An 11,484-nucleotide genomic window follows, 5' to 3' on the forward strand; every position below is an offset into this window, starting at 1 on the left:
TGTATTCCTCCTTTCCAATTACAGTCGTGTTTAAGCGTTTCATGGTCTGTATAAATTTCCACTTTTGTCCCTCCGTACAAATAGCATGTTTTTAATGAATGGTTTTACTGTCTAATATATGGCTAACATTTATTTTTTAGCTGTTTCATAATTTTCTTCTGTTTCGGATAGGGTTCTAGATATTATTGATATTGATCTGTCATTTGGGGAAAGTAGTGTTCCTTTTGCCTAGTCTGAGGCATAGTTAGGAAAAATTCTTTATTGAAGTCGGGATATTGTAAAATGACATCATTGGATATTAGGGTACTTTTGATTTTTGCGAAGGAATTTATGGCTTCATCGTTGAGTTGGTTTTGTTTTCTGGCTAAAGCTGATTTTGAAATACAACCATCTTCTCCTCTGAGCAATGTTGTGAGTGGTCTAGCTAATGATGCGTAACCCATTATTAATTATTATTATTATTATTTTTTTTTTTTGTAAATTTTATTAATTGGAATTAAACAAGTTTACTGCTACCTATGTGGCAGATTGACCAGGTTTTACGTAAAATTTTACAGCATAGGCATACCAATATATACATTACTTATACATTACGTTATAAATTAAGTTATTCTAACAATATTTATTTGATTTCTTATCCATGAACAAATAATTATAATAATCTCGATGGGAGATCATGTGGGTGGAACCTTTTTAGCCTTCTTTTTTTCGGGGGATGGATAAGCCTTCTCGCCAGGGTGTTGGGGTGGGAACCTAGTCGCCGCATTTAACTTTCCGCATGGGTCCTCAATACATCGCCTATCTTTGGAATATTAAGATCTCTTTCTATATCTCTGGTTCTCATGTATGAACTTTATTTGCCAATGAGAGTTTGTTTCTCGGCGATTAGAACCACGACATTTTTGCAGCCTTTGAAAGTACTGCTTGCTTGATCATAGTCGTATGTCTTTGAAACGTTAGTCCTCTGTCCAAAATCAACCCGAGGTATTTGTAGAAGGTCTCGTGTCGAAGTGTGGAGCCGAGCATGGAAATTCCAGAGCAGTTCAAAGGCCTTTTTGTGAATGTAACGCAAGCACATTTGCTGCAATTAATGCCGATATTCCAATCCGTATCCCACTTCTCGAAGGTCGTCACATATTCCTGTAGGCCCCTGGTTGCATCACTTATGCTTGTACTCCTGACCATTACCGCGGTGTCATCCGCGTAGGTTGCAATAAGAATGTTTTCGTCTTCAACTTCTGTACAGCACCAGGAATCCGACATATCAGAAGTATACAGCGAATAAAGAGTCGGGCCTAAAACACTGCCTTGGGGTACGCCTGCTGAGATTGTACGCGTAGACGATTTGTCGCCATCGACAACCACACTCAACTGTCTGTTCGATAGAAAGCTTTTGATACGGAGAAATAGCTGTGCCGTCAAAATGGTCTTAAGCTTACTTAGAAGACCATCATGCAAAACTCTATCTGATGGGTTGTTGGGGGTTGCTGGCCTGGAATTTTCCAAATTTGCTGAAAAGAAAACACTCGAAGAAAAGCGAACACTAGACTTTTCGTAATTGCGCGGGCGGCACCGGGTATGTTTATTCAGTGTGGTTAGTTTTGACTCTGGTGCTTATTCTAATTAGTTATGCTCTCCCAAGCGCAGCGGAGACTCAGTGGGTGACGAGCGGGAGAGCGTAAGAGGGAGCGGAGAGCGTAAGAGGGAGCGGAGAGCGGGTGACAGACCAAACCCCGTAACTTGAACATTCCGCCCCCCTTGCAATCACTGGCCAAAAACAGTTTTCTGAGCGACCGGCATTCCCTCGTCGAAGGTCAGGAATCCGGATTGGATAACCTTTCGATAAACATCTGCTCCTAAGACCATGGTGACGGTAGCAGGCCGATGGAACTGGTCATCAGCCAGCATGATGTCCCGGTACTTGGACACCACGGTGTCGCTCAATGCCCGGACAGGTGTGCGGATCCGCACACTGGGCTCGATCTTGAGCACGACCTCCAGCTTTGTGTTCGCGTCGATCCTGGAGCGAATCGTCGTCGTGCAGACCTTCTCGTCGCCAACATTGGTCATTGGAAGCGTAAAGGCTGACGCCAACGAAGCGTCGATGCAGCTCATGGGCCTGCAATGGTCGATTCCGGGCGTCGTGGCGGTGAACTCCTACGCTGAGTTGGCGGATTTTGCCGGCGGGAACGTTGGGACGAGGCCGAAGCTGCTTGCCGGGTTGGCACCGGTTGGAGACGCGAGCGCGCTCGCGACCGCGACAACGAGCTAACCTGCTTGTGCATGTGGAGCAGCGTGTGGTGGGATCGGTCGCACTTCTTGCAACGATCACCGCTTCGGCAGTCTCCCGTGGAATGCTCGTGAGCGAGGCAATTGGCGCAGTATTTGTTAATGAGGACTGCTCGCAAACGCTTTTCAGCGCTGAGCTTTAGGAACCTCGCGCACATCCGAAGAGGATGGATACCGCGGCAGACTCGGCATCGGTAGGATTGAATACCTCGGGTACGTCTGCTCTCCAAGGCACGAGCACTGCGTGCGTTTTGTTGACGAGGGGCCATGCTGCGCGTAGTTGAATGTCGAAAGGAGATCGAAACGAAATTAAAATAATGGATGATTAGTGCTAGTGAACTACAACTAAGGACGAGAGGAGCGCCTATTAGTACGGATATTTACTAAACGGACGTAGCCGTCGGCTCCTGGGAAAACAGACTCAATTCTGCCGAGCCGCCACTCATTAGAGGGTAAGTTGTCGTCCTTGATGACGACCATGTCATCGATGCGGAGATTTTTGGACGGGGCCTGCCATTTAGAGCGCTTGTGGAGTTCTTTGAGGTACTCTTCTTTCCATCGCACACGGAACTGCTGATGGAGAGCTTTCAAATGCTGCCACCGATTAAGAATGGATTTCGTTTCCCCCTTTACTTCGGGTTCCACCGTGGACATAAGGGGTCCCCCGACAAGGAAATGACCTGGCGTCAGAGCCAGCAAATCTGTCGGATCCTCGGACATAGGAGAGAGCGGCCTGGAGTTAAGGCACGCTTCTATTTTTGCCAAGAGCGTGGAGAGCTCTTCGAACGTGTATTTTCGTGTGGCAGTGCATTTGTAAAATAGCGTCTTAAAACTTTTTACGCCTGCTTCACAAAGGCCTCCCATATGGGATGCCCCCGGAGGAATAAATTGCCATTGCATCTCTTGATGAATATAGGCATTCGTCATCGACTCTTTTACGACTTGAAGGAAATCGCGGGCAAGCAGGGTGGCAGCGCCAACAAAGGTTTTGCCATTGTCTGACTGGACTTGACGTGGACACCCTCTTCTGGATACAAAACGAGAGAAAGCGACAAGAAACTTTTCGGTCGTTAAGTCAGATGTAGGCTCTAAATGGATGGCCTTGGTGGAGAAACAAACAAAAACTAACACATACCCCTTTGTAAACAGGGAATTCTCTGCGCTGAGTGTTCGAAATTAGGAACCGCTCGGCGGCGGCGATTTCAGTGGCCAGCAAATGCACATCAGATGGAGATGTCTGCTTCCTGCACCGCTGAATGAAGCGATGAACATAAGCAAGGACCCGTAGAGCTTTTTCTAGCTTGGAGAAACGTGCCAACAACTCTTCAGAAAGAGCTTTTGCGAGATGGACTTTTAGAGCACGCTTCTCCAGGTCGGTCACCGGATCGTTGTCGACCTGAGTTGGCCATTGGTTGCGTGGATTTTGCAACCAAGTCGGTCCGTGCCACCATAACTGGCTATCGGCTAGATCTTGGAGGGAAACTCCTCTACTTGCCAGGTCTGCTGGATTATGCTCAGATTGAACATGAGACCAATTCTCTGGTTTTGTGGCCTGGGCGATCTTCGTCACCCTATTGGCTACAAATGTGGTCCACTGGCACGCTGGCTTGCTTAACCATGCAAGCACTATCGTGGAGTCCGTCCAACAGTAAAGTTCGGAGTTAATCGTAGGCATCTGCGGAATGATGGCTGCAGCCATTTCGGAAAGCAATAACGCTCCGCACAGCTCCAGTCTTGGGAGCGAAACCGTTTTGACTGGTGCTACCCGGGTTTTCGCGGTTAGGGGTTGCACCATAATGATGCTGCCCACTTCTACGCGGACATATATTGCCGCCCCATAAGCCTTTTGCGATGCATCGCAAAAGCCATGATGCTCGACCTTGAAATCTGGACGAAACGATAGCCAGCGTGGAATGCGTATCTGCTCTAATAACGAATAACTTTGGAGAAAATTAAGCCATCGCTGAAAAAGCTCATTTGGAATGTTTTCGTCCCACCCAAGCTCCTGCAGCCAAATCTCCTGCATGAAAATTTTAGCTCGAACGATAAACGGCGCTAACCAGCCTGCAGGGTCGAACAATTTGGCAATTTGGGTCAGGACTTGGCGTTTTGTAAAGGACGTTTCGATAGCCAACTTTTGGCAGTACTTTCTGCATCGATCTCGAGAAAATCAGTATTTAAAAGATGGTTGCTCTGAATGGCCGCTAAAATTTCCTTTTGGGTGGAGGTCCATTTCCTCAATGGAAATCCGGCGGAATTCAGAGCGTCTCGGAGCTCTTGCAACATGAGCTGAGCTTCTTCCGTGGAGTCCGCTCCGGCTAGAACATCATCCACATACATGAAATTTCGAATGACATTGCTAGCTTTTGGATTGCTGAGTTCTAAGTCAGCTGCTAGCTGCTGCAGTACTCGGATGGCCAGGAATGGCGCGCAATTGACACCAAAGGTTACTGTTTTCAATTCGAAATCTCTGATTTCCCCTCTATTGTTACGGAAAAGTATGCGCTGGAATGGAGTGTGTTTCGGATCTACCCAGATCTGCCGATACATTTTTTCGATATCGGCGCTGAACACGTATCAGAAATAGCGCCACTTCAGAATTTGAATGGTCAAGTCGGACTGTAAGACAGGGCCAGCCTGAAGGATATCATTTAAACTGGTACCATTCGATGAAGGGCTGGAGGCACGCAGCTTAGTAGTTACGCTTTCCGGTTTTAAGACGGCGTGATGTGGCATATAATAGGCGTTGCAATCATGGGTAGGATAAACTGTGCATGTGCTTTAAGTCGAGATATTTCTGGATCACCGAATCGTATCTCGCTTTCAAGGCCTCATCTCTTTTTAGACGCTGCTCATTTCTTAAGAACTGAGCCAACGCGAAAGACCTAGAATGCCCTAGCCCGGAACCGATATGTTCTGGGTCGCGAAAAGGCAGAGGAACGACATATTTGCCGCACTCGTTTCTCGTGGTTGTTTGAAGGAAATTCTTCTCGCACATGGAATCGGATTCTTTTACCAACTTTGTTGGTATATTCTCCACCTCCCAAAATTTTGTGAGTAGTTTGTCCAGTGAATTATCGTACGCATGGGAGATCTGTGTCGAAAAAGAGGAAATTCTGCTTTGGGCTGAGGCTGACACTGGCCCAGTTAGTACCCAGCCGAAAATGGTCTCTTGCCCCAAGAGAGAGCCACAGATGTTGGTTTTTGCTCCACTCAGAAGCACCGAAGGCAGAATGTCGGCTCCGATAAGGACATCTTTTTGTGCGCTCTCATAGAATTTTGGATCCGCCAGTGGAAAATCGGGAAGATCCCGAAGGAAAATTTGCGGAATTGGGTAGGAAGGCAGATTTCCGGCTAGTTGAGGGAGGACATAGGCCGTCGTCTCCAACTGCAACGCGGGCCTAGTCGGAGATCGGATGGTGAAACTGCAGAGCTTCTTGGACTGAGCAGCTACTGTTTGGTTTAAGCCCGAGACTTGGGCTTGAACCACCTGGAATGGCAATCTAATTAGATTGAACAGTCGCTCGGTTATGAATGTCGCCTCTGATCCGGAGTCGAGCAGGGCGCGTGCCTTAAAGTTAGTGCCAAGATGGGAAATATTGATTATGGCAGTGCCAAGAAGGATAGCTCTTGAGCCCGTGGCGAAATAATTTTGAACACCGGCTTGCTCATTTGGAACGAAATTGGCCTTGCAGGATTTAAAGGGCTTGAATTGCTGGAAAAAAGGTTGTTTCGGTGCAACAACTTGTGATGCCGGCCACGGCAAGTAAAACAATTGTGCGTGCTTTTGCACTCACGAAGCTGATGTCCCATTGCAAAGCAGTTTAAGCATAACTGCTTCCGTTTAATGTAGTCTGACCGGTCGTCAACCGACATTTGGAGAAAACGCGGACATCCACGGACAGGATGGTTTTCATCGGTTTGGAGTGCGACTGACTTGGTACGGACGGTCTCACATCATCGATGGCCTCTAGGGTTAGATGACGTTCTGTGAGGAAGGTGTTCAGCTCTCCCCATGTCGGGATGTCGGCTTTCTTATGTAGCGACTGCTCCCATAAGGAGAGAGTTATCTTCGGGAGCATGGATGAACACAGATATACCAGCAGGCAGTCCCAGTTCTCAGTGTTGATGCCTGACAGTTCTAAGGCAGTCAAGCATCCTTGAACAGTACTTTGCAGTACCTTCAAGGCCGCCCCAGATTCCTGTGGTATCGACTGCACATTAAACAGTATTTTCAATTGACTGTTTACCAACAATCATTTATTTTCGAAACGCTCTATTAGGTTTTCCCACGCAGAGCGGAAACCCTCGTTGGTGAGAGGCGAAATCGAATCTATGGCATGAGCGTCGCCACTTGTTTTGGCATTTAAATGGAATAACTTTTCAACCGGAGTCAGCCGTGGATTATTGATATAATTGGCTGTGAAAAGATCCCGGAAAGTCGGCCAGCGAAGAAAGTCGCCTGCGAAAACTTCTGTATCGCATGGAGGCAACCGACAGCCAGAGGAAATGTAGGCCTGGGGCGCAGCGTTCGCGGCTGGGATGGACTGAGGCGTGCCCTGCTCGATTTTATCAACGAGCTGGGCAACACACCTTTCATAGACTGAATAGCAATAACTGTATTTAGCCATGAGAATAGGCATGTTGCTTGCTGCCGCTTCGCCTGCTGACACAAAGCACTCTGAGCAGAGGTCGAATTCCTTTTCAACTTTGTCCCATAGGGTTCGGACTTGGTCGCGACGGACGACAAGCATCGTGACGGTTGGAGCTGCGGATTCCGGAGAGTTGATCTGAGCCTCAAACTCGTTTAAGCGGTGAGAAACCGAAATGAATTTGGCTAGCGCTAGATCGGAAGCAGCCATATTTTTAGCTGTGCGCTGTACTGTGGCTTTGGATGGAGTAGCACAGTCGTCGGAAATCTGCGCAGGCGTTTTCACCGAAATGCTTGGGATTCTTGGACCTGGGTTTGTCAGCGGACAATTTCTTCTTATCGTCCCCGATGGGCATAATCGAAGAAATACGAAATGGAAGGGAAGCGGTTTTGGAGCCCGGTCACACTTTTGAAAAAGTAGACAGATTCCTCGGACTGCACTTAATAAATTTAAGCATGCCGCCGTGAACGGTATAAAGGTATAAAGCAGCGGAAAAAGACCGTATAGGATGTAATGGGTGAAAAAGTGGTGTAAAATTTACGAAGCGGAAACGCCGTAGTTTAGACTAATTGGACAGATGACTCGGAGTGAACAGGGAATTGTATAAATGACCTGTGATTTATGGTAATTAGGTCCACCTTGAACGAACAAACGCAGCATATATCAACTGGCATTGAAACGATGATGATCTCACTCCAGCAAACCCTAAAAGAGTTTATGACATTCATGCAAACCACAATGCAAGAGCTTATGCGAAACCAAAATATGCTGATACAGCTTCTTCTGTCATCCAAATCAATATAATGTCTCCACTTCAAATATCTATGTGGAACGCGAATGGCGTTTCACGGCATAAAAATGAACTTGCCCAGTTCTTACTCGAAAAAAATATTGACGTCATGCTCCTCACCGAGACACATCTAACAGACAAGCACAACTTACATATCCCAGGATACTTATTCTACGCCACAAACCATCCGGACGGCAAAACCCATGGGGGCACTGGTATACTTATCAGAAGTCGCATCAAACACCACCTTTATAACAGAACTAAAATGGACTACCTGCAATCCACTGCCCACCTCGTTTTGTAGTTTCTGAGGACCAATTCTCGGAATTTTTCAACTCACTCGGTGAGCGATTCATAGCGGCCGGTGACTACAATGCCAAGCATACAGCCACCGGCAGAAACAGTCGTTCCACGTCGAGGTCCCTCTGGAAGCTGGATACGCAGCGACGAAGATAGAGCTAATGCGTTCGCCGATCACCTTCAGAAAGTATTCCAACCAAATCCTGCTAGCAACTCATTTGTCCTCCCTGTAGTAACTAAAAGCTTGCCCCCTATAAATCCAGTAACATTCAGCCAAAGTGAGATAGCATCTATCATAAAAGATCTTAATCCCAAAAAATCACCTGGACATGACTTGGTGGCACCAAAAATGATCATAGAACTCCCACCGTGTGCGGTTCTGACTTTATGCCATCTCTTCAACGCTATTACGAAACTTGGATACTATCCCCAAAGGTGGAAAAAGGCGGTTATAGTAATGATTCCCAAGCCAGGCAAAGACAAAACGCAACCCTCATCCTACAGACCAATCAGTCTCCTAACGTGTCTCTCGAAACTGCTTGAAAAGGCATTTTTAAAACAACTAACTCCCTACTTAAGAAGGCGAAATACAATACCATCGCATCAGTTTGGCTTTCGCAAAAATCACGGAACGATCGAACAGGTCAATCGCATCACAAACGAAATTCGTACCGCTTTTGAGCACCGGGAATACTGTTCAGCTATATTCTTAGATGTTGCACAAGCATTTGACCGAGTCTGGCTGGAAGGACTAATGTACAAGATAACAAAACTGCTTCCCCAGAACACGCACAAAGTGTTCGAATCTTATCTCTTCAAAAGAGTGTTCTCAACCAGGTGTAACAGTTCGACTTCACACGACCGCGTTATCAATGCTGGAGTCCCCCAAGGTAGTGTACTGGGCCCCGTTTTTTACACCCTATTCACAGCAGACATGCCTACAAACTATCAGCTCACAACCTCTACGTTTGCTGACGATACCGCAATACTTAGCCGATCTAGATGCCCAGCAAAGGCAACAGAGCAACTTGCCTGCCATCTTAAAATAGTGGAAAGATGGTTTGCGGACTGGCGCATTAAGATAAACGAGACCAAAAGCAGACATGTAACCTTTTGTTGTAACCTTTACACTGAACAGACAAACCTGTCCACCCTGTACCCTGAACAATACATTTATCCCACAAGCAGACGTTGTAACATATCTCGGCGTTCACCTAGATAGACGCCTCACCTGGCGGCGACATATAGAATCTAAGAGGACTCAATCTAATCTTCTAATCTAAAGCTAATCTTCTAATCTTCATATTAAAGCAGCCAATCTTCACTGGCTTATTAATTACAACTCTCCCCTTAGTCTGGAATACAAAGTACTCCTCTACAATACCGTGCTGAAACCCATCTGGACATACGGCTGTGAACTATGGGGAAACGCTTCAAAAACCAACATTGAAATCATACAGCGAGCTCAGTCCACGATTCTGCGAACTATCACTGGGGCACCATGGTACCTACGCAGCGAAAGCATCCATAGAGACCTCCACATAAACCTTGTCAATGAGAAAATTCAGATGAAAAAAAGTAAACATCAAGCAAAGCTCGCCGCACACGAAAATCCTCTCGCGAAGTCGCTTACGCGAGTCTACAGTCAGCGCCGACTGAAGCGCAAAGATTCTCCAGCCCAGCAAAGAAATCCTAGGGCCGTCTCTAACTAATACAATTACTTCACATTGTAATTAATATAATTTATATAATAAGATTTGAATAATTATTGTTAGTCTCACAAAAAGAGAAGATCCAATAAATAACGCAATAAGTTTAAAAAAAAAAAAAAAAAAGGTCCACCTTATTTACGGTTGGAACACTTGGAATGTGGAACACGGTGAAATAAAATGTTTATTAGAACGAAGGAAATTTTATTTTTTTGTTTACAACTGGGAACGGAGAAAATGGAATGGTGGAATTGGAGTCTTTTCTCCGCGTTGTAAGTACTTCTAAAACAAACACAAAAATTATATCCAAGCAATACAGGAAAAAATATTTGTCGGGTGAACGACTTGTATTTGGCGGTCGTATTATTTATTTATGGATGATTTTTCAAAAAAAAATTTAAAAAATAATTTAATAAATATTGAAAAAGTTATTTGTTAAACAAAAAAAGAGAAAAAAACGCTTTAAATTTATTGCTCGGAAATTAATTTGTAAATTTACCGAAAAAATTGATGGAAAACAAAACGCCTTTTCCGCGTCGGCACTTGGAATAAATTTTATTTGTGGTTTGGATTTGCCGACGGGAAACAATTTAAACTTTGGTATATGTTTAAAAGGAATGCAGATAATATGCGCAATGTATGTCGGTAATATATGTGGATATAATATATGTTGACGTAATATATGTAATGTATGTATGTAGTATATGTAGATGTAATATATGTAATATATATAGATGTAGTATTTGTTGATGTAATATATGGAACTGGCGGGTAAATGTTTAATTAATATTTTATTTGAAATGACCAGAGCGTATGTGTTGTTTGTTTCGTTGTTGTATTCTTCGATAGCAAAGCAAATTGTATTAAGTGGACTGCGGAGTTAAAGCAAAAAATGTGTTGCGAAAAGAATTTGGCTTGCGTTGGACACAGTGAAACGAGAACAGAATTTTTGCCACTTTTGGCAGAGCTTTGGACTTAGAAATTTTCACTGAACTTGGCACACATTATTTTCACTTTTTCACATTTGGAATTTTGCACTTTTCGGACTGGATGAATATTTAAATATATTCGGAAATTTGGACTTAGAAATTTTCACGAATGGTGGGTAATATGGCGGCGCCCATGAGAATAAATAAGTACTTTTCTTTAATTGCCTTTTTTCGGAGAAATCCGTTAGATTTGACAATAAATCTTACAGCAAATTGAACGAAATTGGATTTTCGAACCTTTTGCTGCAGACCGGCAATTAAAAGGAAAGTAAATTTCGTACTTATCTTATAATTTGGTAGGTGGTGGACAAACTTGAAAATCCAGGGGATCCGGCTCGAAGAACCAAAAAATAATGGGTTGTTGGGGGTTGCTGTCCTGGAATGTTCCAAGTATGCTGAAAAGAAAACACTCGAAGAAAAGCGAACACTAGACTTTTCGTAATTGCGCGGGCGCGACCGGGCGTATGTTTATTCAGCGTGGTTAGTTTTGACACTGGTGCTTATTCTAATTAGTTATGCTCTCCCAAGCGCAGCGGAGACTTCTTGGAGACTCTGTGGTGAAGAGCGGGAGAGCGTAAGAGGGGGCGGAGAGCGTAAGAGGGTGCGGAGAGCGTAAGAGGGGGCGGAGAGCGTAAGAGGGAGCGGAGAGCGGGTGACAGTCCAAACCCCGTAACTTTAACACTATCAAAGGCTTGTTGTATATCCATGAATACAGCTGTTGTATACATCTTGTCCGAGGAGTCAATGTCAGATCA

The 11,484-nt window shown here is 45.0% G+C and overlaps 1 protein-coding gene and 1 pseudogene across 1 annotated transcript; both read right to left on the bottom strand.

The window, feature by feature from the left end:
* Positions 1 to 3,344: 3,344 nt before the first annotated feature.
* Positions 3,345 to 5,236, bottom strand: LOC123327095 (annotated as a pseudogene).
* Positions 5,237 to 5,996: 760 nt separating this feature from the next.
* LOC123327096 lies at positions 5,997 to 8,264 on the bottom strand. Its single transcript, XM_044922504.1, has one exon. The coding sequence runs from the start codon at positions 7,149 to 7,151 to the stop codon at positions 6,546 to 6,548; it is 606 nt and encodes a 201-aa protein (XP_044778439.1). The 5' UTR covers positions 7,152 to 8,264; the 3' UTR covers positions 5,997 to 6,545.
* Positions 8,265 to 11,484: the final 3,220 nt, after the last annotated feature.

Source organism: Drosophila simulans, chromosome 2R (genome assembly GCF_016746395.2).
Source record: "Drosophila simulans strain w501 chromosome 2R, Prin_Dsim_3.1, whole genome shotgun sequence".
Taxonomy (NCBI): Eukaryota; Metazoa; Arthropoda; class Insecta; order Diptera; family Drosophilidae; genus Drosophila; species Drosophila simulans.

Bases quoted from the DNA above. Each gene is read 5' to 3' on its own strand.
- LOC123327096 (XM_044922504.1), bottom strand. From the start codon at position 7,151: ATGGCTGCTTCCGATCTAGCGCTAGCCAAATTCATTTCGGTTTCTCAC.